General features: G+C 37.7%; 1 protein-coding gene across 3 annotated transcripts in view; it reads right to left on the bottom strand.

Annotated features, from left to right (window-relative positions):
- lsamp (limbic system associated membrane protein) overlaps positions 1 to 22183 on the bottom strand; it is a 761955-nt gene that overhangs the window by 21312 nt on the left and 718460 nt on the right. For all 3 annotated transcript variants that reach the window (XM_008426060.2, XM_008426059.2, XM_008426058.2), the window contains 2 exons: positions 3244 to 3375; positions 2106 to 2226 (listed from right to left, as the gene is read on the bottom strand). In XM_008426060.2, coding sequence (XP_008424282.1) covers positions 2106 to 2226; positions 3244 to 3375 — 253 coding nt within the window. The remainder of the gene's footprint in view (positions 1 to 2105; positions 2227 to 3243; positions 3376 to 22183) is intronic.

The following is a 22183-nucleotide window of genomic DNA, read 5'->3' as shown; positions in this document are numbered from 1 at the left end:
AGGAAGTCGGTTTAGGTCTTCGTGTCCAGTTCTTGGAGAGCTATTGACCTGCAACATTCATTTGCATCCCTGCTTCAACACACCTGGATCCCCTCCTGAGCATGTCATTCAGCTCTGCAGCGGTCCAGTAATAGTTGAATCAATTGATTCAGGTATAGTGACAGTAGGATGCACCTATATTTTTGTAGAATTACAAAAAAAATATTTCTACAAAAATGTGTGTCCACACAACAAGTTGCAGCGCCACAGAAAATGATGTAGAGAACGATCCAAAAAACACTGGATTATGTCATATCTGTTATTTGTGAGTCGGGTGCATGTTGGATAGAGAGAGATTGTACTTCATTTTCATCATTTAAAAACAGATCTACGTCTCACGTGGCCACCTGGAAACATAAAGCCAGCGTTTTGAAATGTGTCCACTGGAAACCGATTTCAGAAATGATAATTTCTCATCTCCCAAGATGCTCAATCCATGTGGATCAACAGCCTAGACATTGCGGACAGACCTAAAACCATCTCTGTGTAGACGGGGCCTAAAAGACTAGAGTTGGGGACCTCTTGTTCAAGGTCCCTTCTATGTTGTTTCTGCAAAAAGCCATCACATATCTGTCACAAACAGTCCTTTTCAAGACATAACCTCCTTAAGGCAAAGTGAGCCCATAAAGGAACTCACACTTCAAATACAATGGATATAAAATCTCTTCTGTGCCAAGACAGAAGAGATTACTGGACCTTAGCTGTGGACGGAATTGATGGATGAATACTTTATTGATCACATAAGGGAAATTTATTTACTTATACAGTGGCTTTGCAAAAGCATACCACTTGAATTTTTCTGTATTGTTGTCACATTACAACCACAGACATAAATATGTTTCTTTGGAATTTTATGTGAAAAACCAACACTAAGTGGTATGCAGTTGTGAAGTGGGATAAAAGATTATATATGATACAAAACATTTTGCACAAATAAAAAACTGAAAAATGTGGCGTACAAAAATATTAAGCTCCCCTGAGTCAATACTTTGTGGAACTGCAGATTTTGCTGCAGTTACAGTTGCGAGTATTTAGGATATGTCTATACCGGCTTTGCACATCTAGTGACTGAAAATTACCCATCCTTCTTTGTAAAACAGCTCAAGCTCAGTCAGATAAAATGGAACACATTTGTGAACAGCAATTTTTCGATCTTGCCACAGATTCCCGATTGAGTCCAAGCCTGGACTTTGACTGTGTCTGTCTAACACATGAATATGTTTTGTTTTAAACTACTCCATTATAGCCCTGGCTTTATGTTTGGGGTGGTTGTTCAGTTGTTGGAGTCTTCTGTAGACTCTATAAAGTTTTCTTCTAAGAATGCCCTGTATTTAGCTCCATTCTGCTTTGACCATGTTTCCTGTCCTTGCTGAAGAAAAGTAACCCAGATCATGATGCTGCTACCACCATATTTGACAGTGGGGATGGTCTGTTCAGAGTGATATGACATGTCACTCTTTTTGCAAAAAAGTTACATTTTGGTTATTTGAAGGTGCAAATGGTTTTAATTATACGCTGAAAAAAAGATTGTCCTCTAAATGACAACCTGCACTACTTGGAAACAGCAACACCAGTTGGAAAAAGTATACAGCTACCAACCAATGTCCTCAGAATACTGATCTCTGACTTCAACTTGGTTGTGAAACAGTGCCAGCAAAAAGTGCATTTTTGAAGGATACTGAAGCAAATGTCACTCCCTATCAGCACCCAAACAGCATTCTGCAAATCTGTGGTTGAATGTAACAAAATGTAAATAAATATTTGTTTGGAGTGTCTGTGATGAGTTGTTTCCAATGCAATTTGGTTTTGTAAAATTACTGACAATTTATTAATGTCAATATTTCTGTCCATCTTGAACTTAATGTCAAAGAAATCCCACAAGAATAAAACACCCAGCGTTTATGAGGACAATTTTATCTTCTGTCGTTTCAAATTCCACAGTTTATCGCATCCCCAGTAATATTTTTCTTAGGCATAATTAGGAACACACAGCTCCGTACGGGTGGCTGCCTGAGATCCTGCTGATGAACACGAAGGGATAAAAATAGATGTGAGGTAAGTTTTACCTTTTGTCGTCTCTGTACCATTCAAACTCCGGTGTGGGCACGGCGGCAGCCTCACACTGCAGGGTCCCCATGCGGCCCACCGGAGGCTCTGAGCTCTGGGTTTTCCTTATTGACGGAGGATCTGCAAAGTCACAGACCAAGAAATCACATTGACCCGTAGCATTTCATTTTATCTAAAAGAAAAACTTGCCACAATTAAAACTATTTTTTTAAGTTTTTTATTAAAATGTGTAGGTTTTCACATAGTAATTATTTTAGAATAGCATATTACTCGAAATAAGCTACTGAATATTAACCAACATCAAAGACATTTCATTAAGAACTCAGTGACAGAGTCAGAGACTGTTTTCTTATAGAAAAAGCCTTTTAGCTCATTTCACAAGATCAAGTGCACTTTATGAGATTTTTGTAGCAGACCTTTCTTCAAAGCTCTCATCAAGTTTTAACCCATCAGTACCACACAATACTTTGCCAAAGCAAAGTAGATTGTTGTTTTGACATAACAAATGGACCTTTGACAAAACGCCCCATTTTAACAGGTATATTAGTATTCATCGCGCACATATCTTTACAAACAATTGCCAGCAAAGCTTTCCAAATGGATTTATGCCCATCTTCCATTTAAGATTAAATTCCAAAAGAAAGCTTAATATACACTGAAATGTTCTCCTATCTGGCACTCAGACCTGGTGTGAGTACGACTCGGGCAAACAGCCACATGTGATTTGTTCAGATCAAAGGGAATTTTTGAATACCTTGAAGAGTAATTAGTTTAGCGACGCCTCATGAGCCGTCTATCAAACCCCGAAGAGCTAGAATCCGTAATAATATGGACCACTGAAAGGAGGTAATTATCCTCTTTTTGAAATTCTAAGTGTCTATTTAAATGACGATGTGGTGGGTAAGACCTGCCATAGAAGTAATAGCGGCAATCAGTGCAAGGCATCTCTTCCTTTTTTTCCACCTGATTTCATTTTGGGAACGACAGAGGAGAGCTCCAGAACTTTCAAGACATCTCTAGTTCTTGCTTAGGTTTACTTTGCATCAATTCTCTATAAAATTCAATAATAAATGTGGGAAAAAAATATTCATGAGCATTCAGAAAGCATTTAATGTGCAGCGGCTTCTTGCTACTTACAGTTGACAACAACGTTGACATATTTGACATCAGGTGTGGCGACATCGTTGCTGGCTTTGCATTCATAACGACCTGCTTGGTTTCTCATGATGCCTATAATGTCCAGGTACTCCTCTCCATCCAGCGGCTCGGCTGTGGAAAGATGGAATCGATGAGTGACAGAACAAGACAAGGAGGAAACTTGAGATTTATTTGAAGTAAAAGAAAAAAACAAGTAAATAAATGGCAACACCTTCGAAACACGCCCATGTATGGCCTTTATGACTCACGTAAAGATGTGTTTTTGACTAAACTACAGAACAAGAGCAAATATCATGCAAAAGAATGACTGACAAAACAATATTTGTAAAATAAATGTCAAACCAGGATTTGTAAATGTTCTTCAGCTTTTGCTTAACAGTAATATGTCTTTTTATATGAAGAATCAAAAATTCTTCATAGTTTTGAGATGTTTAGATCAGAAGTTGTGGTGGAAAAACAAATTTTGAAAAAAAAAAAAAATTAACCAACCAACCATTATTTATAGAGCACACCCAGGTAACTTAAAACCATTCAAACTGTTGACATCCAGATGCTAAGAAGACAACAACAACATAAAAAGCTCAGTTTCCTCAGATTTCAGAGTCTATAGGAACATCCAGAAACAACCGGAGTTCTGAGCCCAAACTTATTTTGCCAGCATGTTCGTGTTTAGCTCCACAGGGAAGCCTCAGCAAGGAGCCCATTAATCAGAAAAGCAGTCAAGAGGTTCAAGATTAGAGGAGTTGCAAAGTTCATTAGCCTAGGTGGGTAAAAATATGTTGACAGGATAACTTTTATCCACTTCACAAACTGGTGGAAAACTAACAGAGCAAATGAACAAACATCCCCACTGGTAGCATGATGGCGTGGTCATGTTTTTCTTTAGCAAGGACAGGAAAGCTCGTCAGAGAAGATGAATGTAACTGAATGCAAGTGTGAAAAGTGTGAGACAATGAATTACATAGGACCAGAGATTTGCTGGTTTTAGTTATATTAGAATGGTCCAGTTAAAGTCCAGTCAAACAGTTGCAATACTTGGAAAAGTATTTGGAGCAGATCTTAATCCGATTTAACTGAGCTGGAGCAAAAACTGAATTCTTAAAATTTGCAAATTTGGTACAGACACAACAGCAAGTCTGTGACTGTAAATACAGGAAAAGGTGATTCTTTCAAGATGTGAGAAAAAAGAAGAAGCTTGGGCTCTATATTCCCTTTTCTAAACTTCTTAGTCATGGCGAGTAATAGTGAAGAATCCCTTTGTGTTCTTAAAATGACAAAATGTGAAATTGTTCAATGAGAATGAAAACTTTTGTTAGCATCTTTAAGATGGAGATTTAGATGACTTAAAACACTGAAACGCAAGGTTTTTCAGGGTGACTTCAGTAAAAAGTGATAATTTCACAGTTTGTGGTGAGATCAGATAGGATGGAGTCAGCATGAAGATGTCAGACCGTTCTGTGCACATGATGGAAGACACCACTCCTGATCAATGACATAGTCTTGTCTCTCTTTTGTTGTCAAGATACTCATGACACACACATCAAGCCACTAAAGCGTTGGTCTGAAAAAATAAAGAGTTTCTATGGAAAGGGTGAGACATCCACACATACACACGCACACGCACGCAGGCACACGCACACACACACGCACACACACACACACACACACACCATGACAGTCACTAGATGTATGCGAAGTTGATATGCTGGAGAGGTTTATTGATTTCTCATAGCTGAATAAAGAACGTCTTACCCAGACCCCTAACTGCACACATTCATGTCATTTCAAACGAGTAGCAATTCAGATTCATTCAGCTGACATTGAAAGTCTTGACTGAACGTCTTCAACCACTTACAGCTGATTTTTTAAATAGCTTCTTTGTAGTAAATTAACAAAATGTAGAGATTTGCATTTTGTCAGACAGAAAGGCACAGAGGGCAAAAGTGAACCAGAGCTACTGCTGTAAGAAATCTGAGTACTTGTTTCATGTTCAATCCAGCTAATTACCCACTTTAAGCACAGTAGTTCTGCTTCCTTGACATTTGATTAAAAAAATTCAGTGTTATAAAGTCAATGTTTAAAAGTCTGATTCTAATAAAACTGTATTTGTTCCAAATGCTGTGACATATTAGAGACAGGTAGGTGGGTCAGATGAGATCTTTCTTCATGAGTTGCCATGTAAACTGCACTCAATGAATGATCTTGAAATACAAAAATAGCATTTAACGTCAAGACTTCATCATATCATTACTCGTGATATGACGATCTGTGTGCCAACATTTGAATGAGATATGATAAAAACTCTACTTGTGATCTATAGATATCCATTCTGGATATATTTCAAACTGTCAGAAAATAGAATTTTATTTTGTTTTTTACAACTGCTAAGTAATAATCTCTTTGTGATCCATGTACAGCATTGAAGAACTCATGATGTTTCTCAGAAGATACAATTATCTGCATAGAGATAGGAGATGGTCTCGAAGGAGCCAGGAAATGTAATAATGGCTATAACTTCGACTGATACTTCTCTTAATCCAAGAAAATAAGAAAGGAAGAAAATTACACTATGGAATTATTTGATTTAGGATTTATCAAAGCTGGAAAACTATATTACCAGAGCAGTAAAGAAGGAATGAGTTTCCTTTTAAGGGGGTGAAATAACCACAAACAAAAAGCAAAAAAAAAAAAGTTAGTTTCTCAATGGACACTAATACTTTGATTTTGGCTGCGTTAGTCCATAAAACTCATAAAACACCCCTATAACGAGAACCCTAAAATGTCAGTCAGCTCGACTTTTCTACATGCCTTCAGATAATATCTCTAAAATAAGGCGCTGCCTTGGGGACTGAAGCAGCAAAAAATCTAAGCTTAATGATAAAATGGCGGTCAGTTGATAAAATATCATTTCATGCTGATTGAAAGATCAGCAGGATCAGGATCAAAGTTTGCAGCACATCAGTCACCTCTCTCTGGACGAACTGTCAGACTAACATGATCGGGGAGGTTAAATTGAAAATCTGTTGCCATGGAAATTCTATTGAAGTCCAATCTCGTCTTCAGCACTTTAGCTTGGTGCTGGATAAAGAACGGCAAAGGACCAGGTGATCACCAAGATCAAAGCACAGAAACAGTGAAGACAGGGAGGGAAGATAATCTAAATCAGAAACGATGAGAAAGTTGGGGTGGGGGGAAGTAATACATTTACTCTTAGTAACTCAGTTTGCAAAGAGAGAAAATGATCAATCATGACATAGGTGGGAAAATATGTAATGTCCAAAGAAACAATCGGTTACTAAATTTCAGCTGTGTTTTCTTTTCCCACCAGGGAATACAACTGCCTGACGCACATAATCAATGCCTAAAGGTGTCTTTCTAATTAAGAGTAATGAAGACAGATTGCTTAATCTTGTCTGTAAGGGAGCTGATTTGAGTGTGTGCACAGCACCGATAATACGCATACATGTCTGCGCTGTGTGAGGAGGAGTGTGGTGAGCACACAGCGCTTTTATGCATGAGCTGATGTGAAGACAAATTTCCTTGCAGGTTTGCACGAACCACCGAATGTAGCTGCTGGTTCAAAGTATGCACATTAAACCCCCTCCCATGAATCCTGCTCTTACACCATATGTCACGTTACATCGTCACATTTCCATGCTAATCAGGGTGGAGAAAAGTGAGTAGGTGTCAGAAAAAGGAAGAGCACGTTAGGCAGAGGGGAGTGAAAAGATTGGTTTTTAGTCCATATGGTCTTCCAAAAGAGGCAGACCACATCACTGATTATCTGCTTATGCTGATGTTAGCCATCTGTAAACAGTATTCATACCACTTGAACTTTTCACATTTGATACATTACAACCAAAAAAATTACACTTATTTTATTTTTTTATTTTATGAGAGATTTTTATTTTTATCAAGTCTAAAAAAATATATATATATATATTTCACTTATCTTCATAAATATACTGCTAAAAAAAATAAAGGGAACACTTCAGTGTTCACTTAAATGTTAAAGTGTTCCCTTTATTTTTTTGAGCAGTGTATCATTTATAACTCAAGAAATTGTGAAGTGCATAAGCTCCCAGCATTTATTTAATCTGATACAATTTATTAGTAATTTATCAGATAGAGAACATTACTGACCAAACAACATCATGAATATCAACTTTGTGTAGAATTCTGAAGCTGATTTGATTTTAAGAAATTATTCCAAACTTTGTTCAATTAGCTAACAAAAAAAAAAAGAAGAAAAAAATTACACAGATCAGGACACTACTGAAAAGCGACAAAGTGACGGTCGTCCACCTGAACTCACCCACTGGGCCTGGAGAGCATAAATCACAAAAGCAGAAAAAAAAAAACTCACATGGAGGCGCTGCACAGATAAAATGTGTTGTTGGGAGAATCTGTCAATAATTTCAGTTGTGAGCTCTACAAATTTTGCCTTTAGAAAGTAGAATAGCAACAAGAAAGTTTTGATCGAAGGAAAGCCAACAGAAGTTTGGCTTGCAGTTTGCAACAAGCCATTTGGAAAACGCAACAAACAGTATGCATTCTGGAGAGATGAAACTGAAATTGAAGTTTTGGGCCTACAAGCCACACGCTATGTGTTAAGGAAACCTAGCACTACACAGCGCTGATTAGCAGGTGGTGCTGGGGGAAAACCTGTTAGAGACTTCAAAAGACCTGAGAGTTTGAAGTTTACTTTCAGCATGACATAGAGCCAGAACTCAAATGAAACCATATTCAAACTCAATTCAATATATATAAAAAAAAAAAAACTTTATTCAAAGGGAAATTAAATGTTGCAACAATCCTGAAGAGGATTCTGACTGAAGACAGTCCCATGAGTGTCATTACATGCTGACAACTCAAATATCGAAGCAGCAGGGGTGATACTTCAAAATAGCATGTACTGAATGTCACCAACACTTGTTGTCAAGCACTGCTGATCCATCGCATTTGTTTATACCACTCCTCTTTAAATCTCTGTCTAATTGTATGATTAGAAAGCGAGGTAGAGAGAGACTGGAGTCAGAGGCATATGATCGTTGCCCAGATAGGAGGAAGATCCTCCTCCTATCTGCTCATTGGTTCTGCTATGCTTCCATTAAGTGTCCTTTTAAACTCCTCTGAGATCTGGGGTCATAGTACAGGTGTTATTTGAGCCTCAGATTCTAATCAGCTGCTCCCAGTTGTATAACCTAGTTGCCACAACTGTCCAAAAGTAAAGAAGTAAGATCAGAAAGGTACACAACAGCCAAACCCAGAGGAAGAAATTGTCGTAAGAAGCAGTACCTCAACCAAAAAAAAAAAAAAAAAAGGATGGATACAATGCTCTTTTATGAAGAATGAGAAAAAATAAAACTATATGAATTTGGTCAAATAAACTTGCGGCTGTAATATGAAACCTGTCTCCTCGTAAAGTTCAAGTGATACAACTCATTTTTCAAGGCACCGTATGACTCAGACGTGAGTGAAAACTGACTGATTTACAACTACAGTAAACATTACACTTGGTTATCATCAGCATAGCATAATTAGTGACATGTTTGCAACTGCATCCTAATTACCAAGGAAATCAAGGGTGTGAAGGTGGTGAGAATTTAAATGCTGTTATATATAATTCTGCAATGTGGTCATTTAAAAGCCATGTGCTAAATAAATGATGATACATTTAACTTTCAGTTGCATTGCAGATGTATGGGCCCATATGCCACAAACTGCATCAAGTCTACGTAATTAACCATCAAACTGTGACAACAGAAACTTTTTCCTACTTTAGCTGCTATCAGTTTAGTATGTTGCTTACAAATCATCACTCCAGCCAATAATGAAGCCGTGAAATGGAAAATAAATAACTAAGATCACAATTATGTTTGTGGTTCATAGAATCTATGCGTCCAAATCAATATGAGAATATTGGACAGCAAGTCCCAGCTCTTACACGTCCATGGTGCATGTTTTAGGAAACATTTATTACAAAAGGAGGGAGATAATCTGAAGCATGTTGCAAATGCTGAACAATGCAACTATTTTTCACAACATGAGGAGTCCTCTTTTTAATATTTGTTTTTTAATTCTACATGGGTCGTCAGAATCCACGACAGATTTCATATCGGCTGGAATCCTCATCTCATATCTGATGCTCTCCACGATATCCAGATTCATTTTCCCACAGTGCAATGCTTAGTTTCTTTTTCCCCATCTTTTGACAATGCGGTCTCTCAGTGAACAGGAGCTGTCTGCATTATCACACTCAGGCACCTACAAGCCACCACAAAAGCCTCTCCAACACTACAAAGATTGCATCTTTGTTCCAATTGTTCTGACTGCATTTTCTTTTCTTTGTCAAAATACTCTTTGAAATCGTGTTTTTATTAAACCAAAGTAATGTCTTTCTCTTTCTATAAACATTAACTTTACTTTTTGCTTTACACCCACCAGTGTTTACATGCTGACTGGAAGCTTGACATTTTAAGCTGCATGATTGTATTGTCACTTTTTTTTTTTTGAATTTAGCCAAAAATTATGAGAACAAAAGAATTTTAGACACAAATATTTACGAAATAATACTACGTTACACATTAAATGCTAGTAATATAGGAAGCGTTTATGAAATTTTATGAAATCAGATGGCATTTTCTAATTTTATGTCATTTCCATAAACCAGACATATGTCGGACATTCAAAATGAGGTTCCACACATTCTTAATTTCTTAAAAGTTCTGAAGGTGTAAAGATATGTGAAACCAGTTCGTTTAAAGAACACAGTTATTGATGCACAACATATTAATTATTGCCTGTCTTTAGTGTTAAGAGGCACTTTTGTATTAAAGGGCCTACACGTAATTCATAAACCAAGGATGTGCTTCAGAATATTTTTTGCGTCCGGTGTGCAAAAAGAACATTAAAACAAAAATTAAATCCTCAGTGAACAAAGGCAAAAACCAGACTGTTTGAAACAGAACATAAGAGAATTCTAAGTATTACTTCAATCACAGCAGGAGTGTTTGGTGCAGGCCAAAGATCTTGTCAGGACAAGAAACCCATATCCTTTCTGATGCATAGCTGTGCAAATATTGGAAGAAATAAAATTGAATCTTTTCAGCGTGAATAAAGTTCAGGGCACAGCCACAGATTCAGAATGAAAAGTGTGGATTTTAGATGGCCTTGTAAAAGCCCGACTGAATTTAATTCCAATTCACATTCATGTTGTGTTGAGTTTCAAAATCAGGCAGAACATGTAAGAGCAGTTTAAATATTTCAAGCTTCACTGAATGTGGAAGAGTCATCAAAAATCTCAGAAATGTCTACAAAGGACGAAAAATATGGACATTTGTAAATGAGAACTGCTTCACAGGCCAAGGCTGTACTTACTTTTCTATTCAGCTTAATGAAAAATCTGTTGCTATTCATGTTGTATGTTTCACAAGGTTAATTTCCTAATTAATTTATGATTTTTACCGTTATTTGTGGATTCTCCTCTTACAAAGCAAGTTTTCTTTCCCAGATTTTTGAAAAACTACTTTTCATTTCATAAATGTTACTTACAGAAAACGTTTTTTAAAATTATTTCCAATTTAAACACAAATACGCAACTCTTTAATAAAAAAAGTTGTCACAAGTTACAGTTTGAACAACCTCCAACAGCAGTGCTACTTCTTCTGTATATAAACTAAAGTTTAAAGTTCTCGCTTCTATAATCCACTGCATCATTAGGAAAGATGATAATATGGGACAAGATGGAGTATTTCTTGTATTTGCTAGGGATTTGGGAAAAAAAAAAAATTGGAACATGAGGTCAGCTAAGATTGTGCAAATTTCTTCCATGTAATGAGTGGGATATTTCTTGTGAAGAAACAAATGATTAGAGATAATATAAAAAGTAAAACAAAATGTTGTATTATTGTGAAGAACAATAAAAAGTTACTCAGTAAGTCTCGATCAGTTTATATAGAATAAAATAAATGCTTTCCTTTCTTGTCCTCCATCTAATAAAAAAATGCATATTGTCAACACAATCATTAAAAAAGTAAAACTAATAAAAAGTTGATCAAATCCAGTAACTTTAATCAATGATAGAATCAATAAATAGAAACATTTAGATGATGATGATGATGATGATGATGATGTACATACTTAGCAAAACTGGGAATGTTGTGGCTTTGCTACAATGCAGTGATTTTATCCAATCACAGGTCCAGATGCAGTTACATCACCTTTACATTTATGCTCGTCTAAATCCTGCAACCATGTTGGGAATACATAAAAAAAAACATTTCAATATTTATAAAACACTGTCATTCTGTCATTTAGTTCTACATGTTGAAATGTTCATCAACTCTATGTTTCTCTTTAAAGTGGTTGCAGCTTAGTGGAAAGGTTTTTTTTTTTGTTTTTAATGTTTTACTGACATATAGTAATCTTTGGACATTTGGTTATTGTGCTGGTAACAATATTTTGCATATTTTTAATAGACTTCATATCCACCATTGAAATAAGCCCATTTCTTGATGATGAGGGTGAAAATGCCACTTTACTTGTTGGACTCCAGAACAATCTGAGGTGGAAAGTCTTGTTTCAGGTGTTATTGAAAGGTAATACCTCGAATCTGAGAATCCCTTTGGGTGGAAATGCTCAGAGTCAGAAGCACATGATATGAAAACAGCAAACTGTAATTGGAAACCATGTGATGGATGAGAATTACAGGAAACATCTTTGAATGATTAGGTTGTACGGTAAAGCAGCACTACGGCACCCCTGCAGAAAAATGATGACATGAATGAGGCACATTAGCCAGTCTGTCTTCCTGTCCATTACCATCTGAAAGCTTGTGGAAATTCCCTTGAAAATTATATAAAAGTCATGAGTTTATCACTTTTTTTGCTCACACTACAGAATGTGAATGTCCTCATGAAAGCACATAAACTCTCTGTGATTACTTTAAGAAAACAAAAGTCCTGAGCAGTTCTCCATGCTGGTGGTTTACTCCTTCTCGGACACTGAGAGCTGCCTTCTCCCCATCCATTGTATATTTGAAAGACTTTCAAGCCTTTTGAAAATGCAGCCGCAGCCTTAGGAGGGGATCTGTGAAGAGCTTAGCATAGACACAGTACACTTTTACAAATGCCTGCTGGATACAGATTTGCATTGCACTGTAAATTTCAAGTTGGCAGGAACAAAAAAAAAAAAAAAACTTTTACATGTGAATTCATGCACTCTATAGGGCTGACAGAGAAGCCATCTTGGATGGGAACAGGAACTGCGTTGTAGATGTCCAAGCATTTTCCTGCAGAGTGGACCGGATAAGGTAGGAAATGGGGATTGGGGGAGAGCAATGAGTTGTGCTCTTTTGCATTTCCTCATGCTTTATTCATTGCATCTCTTTACCACAGCGCAAAACATTACATTTATTTTCCAAATGCTAATTTATGTTAAACAGATGTTTGAGAAACTTCAGAGTCAAAGACCCCGGGACATTTATTTTTATTTGTCTGCATCCTTATGATGGTGTGTGTGCGTGTGTGTGTGTGTTGGTGTCTGCATACAAGGACATGCCCATCATTATTCAATGAGACCTTCAATATTGGTGTCTATTCAAGTATGTGTGTATGACCTTTGATTGCAACAAGCATCTCAAATGTTTGAAAATGTTCTGTGCAAAACCCCCACTAAACTATCCTGACAAACTTTCTTTTTTTTTGTGCTTCGCTGCCCGATTTCCTTTATGAATGGCAACAATACTGAACTACTGGAAAGAAAAACTGGAGCAGAAAAGCAGAACTTCCCCTTCCATTCACAGACCATTTGCCACCACAGTAACTGGGAGTGCAGAAACAACACAAGTGCTGGAGCCAAAAACAAGTCGACTGTTTATTTGCTGCTCCTGCTGCCACACTGCAGATGTGATCAGAGAAACAATACCAATACCAATCTCTTTTCTTCTCAGACCTTTGTTTCATACTGAGGCAGCCCTACATTCACTGTCGCTCACTAGAGCGTTGTTCGTGCTGTAGAAGTATGTGAGGCTTCAAAAGGAGATTCATTGATAAAGTACAATAAGGTTGAGCCACTGAATTCCCTCTAAGTGAAGCTGGTTCGTCTGCTATTGCTTCAAATCAGCTGATAAACAAAGCTGTCCTTTTGTTGTTGGAGGTCTTCTTATTACAGTCTTGATAAATTTAATGAGCTTATGTTTACCATGGGGAAGAAAGCTCTGGGTTAAGCATGGAGAGCACAGTGAGCCACAGAGGATCACTGCTCACTCTTCTATTATGGTCTTTATCTGCCGTATCCCCTCTCCTTTGTCTGCAACAAATGAGCATGAGGCCACATGTGGTGACTTATAACTGAGATTTTTTTTCTCTTTACGTCAATAAATCCAAGTTTGGCTTTAAGTTTCAGCAGAAAAGTGCTTGTAAAGACAGAAATATGACTGTGCAGGAATCTACCCCTGGCATATTCATTCATTTCTCTGGTTCGTGATAGTACGCTCTCTGTCATATTCAGATGATTAGCTGGAAGCCCCTGTGCTGATGCAGAACTTTTCCTGCAGTAACGCAGACAAAGAAGTCCAAAGCATTGTCTACAGAAAATAATATTTTATAGGAAAAATAGTTGTCTTGGCACAAAAAAGACAGCATTATCTTACAGACAGACTGAATATGAGCAGCCTCATTATCTAAACAAAATCCACCACTCAGGAAACTTTGTAAATAGGAGGTTTTGCACTATTTTTTAATTCCTTTTCTTTACTGCTAATTTACACTCATTTTGTTAAAATCCACCTTGGCAAAACACACCATTTTATTAGATCTGGCTGTAATGACTAACGACTATACATGATCATTTGTGTTTGTTGCCAGGGAACACGATGATTTACAAGAGTAATATATGCCACACTGATAAAACCAACCAATCACCCATTAAATAACCAGCCAGTCAGTTAACCAATAAACTAATCAGTAAATGAAAAGATCAAATGGCCATCCCCAAAATGACAAACCACTCAACCGAGAAATTAACAACCAACCCATTAACTAGCCGACTGACAATTAACTCGCTCAATTATCCCACAAACCAAATGAAACCAACAAATTACAAAAAATGTTCCACATTTGTTCCAATGTCCACATTTATATTAATTTAGTGACATCCTAGTTAAGTTAAATACAATCTACAGATATAAACATATTTTTGAAATGTTGTTTTCATTTCATGTTCCATGTCAGGATGGTTTTCATTGTGGAGAGTTTGGAAATCATTTTTAAACTTTTGGTTGTCATTTCAGGTCTTTTTATAAAATGTCACCAAAAAACATAACTGTACAATAATTTTCCAATGACTCTCCTTTTTTGGAGTACTATTTCAACTTTATAGTACCATTCCCAAACCATTCCGATGTTGTGCTCAAACAAGTTATTTCGGTATCTGAAGTTTTTGGCCAGTTACTGTAATCAATGCATCTGTCAAGAAAAGTGTTCTCTCTGCTAATCCTAAAAGAAAATAGATAATTCCTCATGGACGTTGTGATAGAGGAAAAAGAACAGCATCTAGTTTTGTTTTTGTTTTCCTTTTATTGTCAAGGCCCACTTTTTATGAAATATTTATTACCTCAGTCTACGCTAGCACTGCTGCTCCATTCATCAATTTTTTTTATTATCTTGTTTTAGCCTCAGAAGGATAGAATTACAGTTTGTCGTCGTCAGAGATGAGAGCAAAGGAAACAGCACCTGAGGTATGTGTGTCTGCTGGAGAAAAACAAAACAAAACGTGTTTTCATTTGGCTAAGTAATGATTTGTCATGTAAATAATATCTGATTTACAGAACAGCTGCCATCTTCAAAGTATTTGCATAATACGCCGAGATTTGAAACTCATATGGAAGTTCTTAAAACGGATTCAAAAAAAGGCTTATAAATGACGGCTTGTCAACATTTGGGCTTTTCCAATTTTGAAGATTACAGCACAGTAGAAATATTTAAATTCGTCTGATTCCTATTATTCTGAATTTTGCTGGCTCAAAGCACACATGTGAGTCTGGAACATAGACAAAACAAAGACAAATTTCGAGATGAGCAACATTATCTAGATTTGATCTTCTACTAGACATAAAATAATATTTTTTAAAACACAGCTGCCAGAGCTTTTGTATGTAGCAGAAAATGTTTGCAGCTTATGGAAGTAAACACACCTCTAAAAAGAAAGTGACATTTACAAGATTATACCTCCGTTATCATGCTTTGACATTACAACCTGCTGTAAAACAGAGCGACTCATCCAAGGATATTTTCTGATTGCCTGACGGCAGATTCCACTTTGGAGGGAAAATGCTTTTAGTATCGATGAACATAACGACTTTCAGTTGAACACGGAGCGATACTTTGTGCTGATTTTGGTTCGCTTGTTACCAGTGAGAAAATCATCATCACAAACGTTCACTAAAACATAGTTCAAGGAATACTGTCCTGTTCCTGCACACAACTTGGGCTGTGCTTCTGGAAGCGATTCCTCATCCATTCAAATCATTGAGTTGGTTTTTATAATCACTTCTATGGCCACAAGTGTAAAAAAAAAAACAAACAACCACCAAGCACCTGTGCAGTAAGACTGCTTCCACAAACATTTGTGAAAGTAGAAGTTGCTCTCATGAGATCAGTGAAATCCAGCCTTGTGCCATTATCGAATGCCACCTGTGCAAGTAATCCAGTTGTGAATCTCTCTTACTTTCCAACGGCTACAGAACACGGTCTGTTTCATGTAGTCTTACGCCTCTCTCTCAGAGGCAACATTAACTTTTTCAGCAGCTCTGATAAAACAGACCGCTCATGCATTAGTAACCCTGTCGCTGGTTCACCACAGGTCCTTTTCTTCAATCTCTTTTAATAGAAACTGACTGCTGCAGACTGAGAACACCCAACGCAGATGAAGAGATGGTCTGATCCAGTTGTCTAGGGTCTACAGTGAAAACTTCCCCGGTGAAACTTGTTCCAATCCATACGTTTGCCCATTTTTCCTGATGCTAATATTCACTTTCCACACAAAACTGCCTCCGTTACCTGTCTAATATATCTGACCCACTAACAGGTGCCGTGATTAGGAGGTAAATAGAATTATTCACTTGACCTCTTAGTGGTCATAATGTTATTCCTAATCGATGTACACTCAAGAGAGGCACACGGTGACCCATGGTCTCCCTAAGTTATGTTATCCCTTATCTAAGTTATATGAAAATACCATAAGTATGAAGATATCCCATCAGGAGTCTCTAGACAGCTCCAGTCCTTCCGGGAATACTTTCCTGGGCATGTCTCAGTAAAGTTGCTGGGCAAATGCACATCTTCCCTTCACAATTTACAGCTAACCCTCATTTGTGGAGGAGAGAGCTATCTAACACATCACTTGAGATCTCCCACTGGTGATCATTAGTTTGAGTGCTGCTGTCTGTGGAGGCCAGAGAATATGATTCACACAGTTTCTAAGCTCACTGCACCATTTATTGATACAGAACAATTTGTGACATTTCTTCATTCAAATTTCTTCTGCCGTTGTATTTTTTTTTTTTAATTACAGATAAGCTCCTCAATATAACCAGAGCAGCAGCAGCAGCAGCAGAGTGGCACATGAGATGCAGCTTCTTAGCCACAATATAAAGTTGTCCAATGTGTTTTCTGTTCTTCTCCGTTTCCTCTCATCCGTTAGCTTGCACACCCTTAAGTCATGAGCTCTCGTCTCCTTTAGGCTACAGCCTCCCTCAGGGCCTCTGTGACTTTAGGCGTTTTGGGAAAAGTGCTTATGGCCAGGAAATATAAAAAAAAAAAAGTGGAGAATTTTTAGCACAGTTGTGAGTTAAATAAAAAAAGGTGCGAGCTGCAATTTTTAGCTGGACTGTACTTGATTGCAGCTAATGAGGCAATGCAAACATAAGGCAAGCTGTGCTTATCTTGTTTTATTGCTGGTGTAACAGCATACCGATTATAGACTGGCGGCTGATTGCGGACAAAAAAAAAAAAAAACACAGATCTGAGACCTGCAAAGTGATGAGCCCCCCAAAGTGCTGGTGCTTAAATGATTGTAACGACACGAGCAGAGTTCAAACTCTGTGGAAAATAAACTTCCAGACAGCTGGGGATGCGGATCCGTGGCTTTGACCTGCGTCTCTCTGACAAGGACTTGTCATCACCTCACACTTCACTCTGACAATCAACTGGCCTGCCAGCTACTCTCCTTCGGTAACAGCTTGGTATTTAATGATAAGTTTGTATACGTGCTGTCTCCTGCCTAATCTGCTCATCCTCTCATTCTACCAGGGACAAACACTGCCTAGCCCTTACATTTACGCACTCTTGGCCAGCTTCACTCCTTCCTGAGAGATAGAGAAATGCGTGCACAAGCAAGCCGTTCACTCTGACGGCGTCTCTTTCTCCTGAGAGCGAGCTGAGGTGCGGAGACCGTCATACCTTAACGTTGGCAGAGATGGCAAGATGACGAATTATTGGAGGGAGGGAGTGAAAGAGAGAAGGGAGAAGAGGTAGACGTAACGACAGCCGAGGATGGATGGCGAGACAGAGGAAGAGGAGGAGAGCTGTCCTATTAAGGCGACAGTCCTGAGGAGACTGTCTTGAGGTTGGTCTTGGAACACAGCCGATAACGCTGAGGATGGCGTGGGAGGGACGTCAAGGGCGCTCAGTGTCAAACCATTAAAGGACTACTCTTCCAAGCGCTGTTTAAATAAAGCTCGCGTCTTCAGTATGCAGCAGCTTCATACAGCAGATGAATGCGAGCCGCAGTCTAAATCGATTCATTTCAACACGTTGTTGCAGTGAAAAGCATCATTGGGTGTTCATGGCTTAGCATTTGCAGGCAGTTGATACTATTATCCACAACTCCATAAGTGTGAAGCACAAGGACATCATTAGCAGTAATCCCTGTTGATGGGCAGGTAATACTGCTGAGGGGAATATGCTTGTCATGCTTGGGTTTCTTCTTTATAGCTGTTAATTGATTGAGCTGTCAAACTGTGGCCTTGGAAATATTCCTGTTCTCCATAATCTAAAATACAGTGGCTTACAAAAGTATTTACATCTTTCAACATTTTCTGCATTAGTTAGAATTGAAGGTTTTTCGTTTGGATTTTACGAGATTGATCACATAAACCTGAACGCTTCCCATTGTTATTGCGTCAAAGAACCCTCTTTCCTTGCAGATAAACTTAACTTTCATGCTGACCAAACATACTAACCTAAGATATGATTTTTGTATTTTGTACATAAAAGCATTTGTAACATATAGTCATTGCCAGATTATAAGTGTCTGGATTAAGCAATATTCACATGTTCAAATGGCCCAGTCAGAACCAAGACCCAAATCCAATTATGAATCTGTGATAAGACATTTCTGTGAACAGGTGATTTCCAGTCCGACTGAGCATTTTTACAAAGAATGGGCAAACAATTCAGTCTTCTGATAGTTGTGCTTATTTGGCAGAGACAAATGCCAAAAGGCTTCCAGCCTTACTTACAAGTAAAAGGGGGATTCTATGAAGCAAAACAACGGGAACAACAACAGAAATGCACACGACGAGTTTTGGATTTTGAATTTCAAAAGGATTTTTAAAAGCATAAATTATTATTTTTTTCCTTTTACAATTCACAACTATTCATCAATTGGTATATCACACAAAACTACAGTAAATCAAATTAATTCTTTTGCATGGCAGTGCATTACCCCACTACTGTCTCTGTGGTTTATTTATAAGTCTGCATTTGTATGACTTTTTATGGTTGCGTTTACAGCTGCTTGCAGTGCCTTCGTCCTGCAGTAGCCAGCGACTGACAAACTCCAGAACTTCAAAAGAAGTGAGTGGCTCTTTAATGCATAATTTAACATGTTTTCATGATTGTACTTGCTGTAACTAATGAAAAGAACAATTTCCTACCAAGTGAAACTAATTGTTCACATACTAAAGTGGTGCTCTTCTTCTCTATCCGTCTGTGGCCTTTTCTGTAGTGTTCCCTCAATCTCTCTGGAAAGAACAACACCTTCCGTTTTTTTTTTTATTTTTTAATCTTGCTTGCTCTGTGTGGTTCCTCCTTGTGTCATGAAATACTACAATCAACCAGGAGCCAAGTGATTTTCATACTTGTCCGGCTTCTATTTTGGTGGTCTGATATGCATGAAGGGAAGCATTCCTTGCTTGACTGGCGGCTCTATTTCTCCCGTCATTGTGCCACACAGGGTGCCACCATTCTTCCGGCATCCCGCCACCCAGGAGTTCCACTCTATAACCTCTGGCAACTCTTCTCAGCAATTTAAAGAAAGAGGGACAGACTCCTGCTGGGATCCAGTCAGCTAAAGTGAGGATCAGCAGCATACTTGAAGGTCTCTGGACACACACAGAGCAGAACACTACAAGTTCTGAACAAATGCACTGTGTCAAAACCAGTCTCCTTATCCAAACTACTGTGCTTCTCACGACTTGTTTCATGTCATTTTCTTTCTCTAATATCAAAAGTTGGACTTGTATTCCCTAGCATAGCAAATTAGAAATGTTATTTTTGAAAGGTAGCTGAGATTACACAAATGGTGGACAGATATGTGGTAGATTTAGTAGAGCTGTGTAAAACGGCCTAAAATAAATTAGCAAATCCATTGCAGTAGCACAATCTTATTCAGTGGGGAAACTACTTTTTAGAGTTGAACATAATTTAAATACAATTAAATTAGGTATTCATGACTTTCTTATTTCCTGAGGTATAAATATGATATGACTCACAGGCACATTTCATTCCTCCATTGGCTGTTAGACTGGACGACAACTCATATTTATCTTGCCGCCTCAACAGAGAACGGGATGATGAGGAAGGCAAGAAAAAAAAAATCTCCAAAGCTTGGTGTTAATGGGAAGCAGTAAGGAGTTACATTTTTGGATCAGGTTCTCCATTATAGCCACTACATTCTGTTTAAATCCTAAATGTTCCTTATGAGGAATGCCAGAAAAAAGGCCTTTTTTGCCTGACCATCAAAAACATAAACATGAAGAGTTTACTGAGAACAAGTTATCTTTGGTCAGATGAGACAAAGATCGACCTTGTAGGAAGAAAACATCACAAGATGGGTAACGTAATTTAACAAAAAAGTGAAGTGAAGCATTTTAATAAATACAGACTAAGCAATAAAAAGGTAACAAATTTGCTCTAGAGTAATGAATCATGTCACCCCATGGTGCCCCTGGGCTCCACCTCCCAGCAGTCCATTCTGAGCTTAAAGCTCAGGTGGCTGGCACCTGTTTGAACGCAGCCTTGAGAAGAGTCAGGGTAGAAAAGAGAAAGAAAATAGGATGATGCTTATGCTTCGTTCATGCGTCACTTGCCTCACACGCTCTCTCACTCTCTTTGTGTCACCCTCTTCTCCTACACAGTGCGGTTTCCGGCGCGCACCATCGTTACGTTGCTGCAGTGAGGCAGTGCTCAGTGGTAATGGGAAGTTTGACACTTTTAAGAGTGCCGGACTCTTGTGGCACAGCTCCCAAACATCTCTTGATTTATCTCCATCTTAGACTCATATTTTAGCTTAAGTTGGCAAATATGAGTGTTTCGCATGCTAATAAATCCTTCTGCATTTAGTGCTTTTGTGAGAAGTCTATGCTTGCCTAATTTTATGCATTTGTTTAGTTACAAAAGAAATCATTCTTTCTTGCTTTTCATCAATATTTTAATTAAAGTTTTCATTTTTATTTAACACACCAAAAAATGAACAAAACACTGCAGAGAAATATAGAGATTCGGAAAAGAAAAAGAACTAAGCTTAGAAACCAAATGATGTCCTCAGTGCAGGTTGACATTCAAAGGAATCGATTCGGAAATACTATAGAAGCAGAGTAAATATTGTCGTGTTGCCAAAATTCAAAGTATTGCATGCAGGGGTGCTAAAAAAACTGTGGCGCCTGTAGATTTTCATGGATTTTGTTTTCTGATTCTGAAACAAAGCACTCAAATTAAAGTTTTGATTGATTTTTTTCTTCTTTATTTAGAGCGAGATTATAGTGGTGATGTAATTGCATTGATATTACATGGATGCTATTAAAATAAATAAAGGACTTTTGGACATATTTACTCTTCTGGATTTACTTTGATCCCTGGATATATGGGCCATGTGTGGTTATAGTTAAGGCTTCAATCTTTTTCTTGATACTGAAGAGCATCCTAAGATAGAAAGACAAACTATGCAAATTATAGTTTCTTTGATTTATTACCATTTTCTTATTTATACTTAGCGGAAGACAAGGATACTGAATGTTCCCTGCCCTATAATTACAAGAAAAGCGATGTACTTCCATATTTTTGTATGAACTGTAGATGCCCACAACATTACGTGATTAAAATCTCCAATATGCTTCTTTCTGTTGGATATGTGGGATCAATTTCTGCATCTCCGTTTCTCCTCTCAGTAATTCAATAAAAAATAAAATGAAAAAAAAACTTCAATTATGAAATGCTTGTTTTGTGTATACTGGGCTCTTGTAATTACATTTAAATAATCAGAGCTCATTGTAGCCAATACTTTTACTCTCAAATTCTTTAGGTATACAACAGTTCAATCAGGAAATTATAAAAGCATATCCTTTTTTAAAGATTTACATGGATTAAGAGAGTTCAGTTAAATGGTCTTAAACCTATTACCTCAAAAAGTAGATTTTTCTAAAGGTTTTATGATGATGAGCCAGAAAAGATCTAAGCAAAGCCAAAACTGGTATGAGCTGCGCCTCATCCAAGGGATATGGATAATCATTTATAATGGTTCTTTTTAAAAGGCACGCTGCTGCTTTGACATATGGAGGGCACAACATTTGGCAGGGACTTATTGTCACATAAATCAAAGAAAAAGATGTTCACAATGCTGCGTACTTTATTCAGCA

This window comes from Poecilia reticulata, linkage group LG13, assembly GCF_000633615.1.
Source record: "Poecilia reticulata strain Guanapo linkage group LG13, Guppy_female_1.0+MT, whole genome shotgun sequence".
NCBI lineage: Eukaryota > Metazoa > Chordata > Actinopteri > Cyprinodontiformes > Poeciliidae > Poecilia > Poecilia reticulata.
Note: the sequence above shows the minus strand (reverse complement) of the source record. Positions and strands in the feature narration are given on the sequence as shown.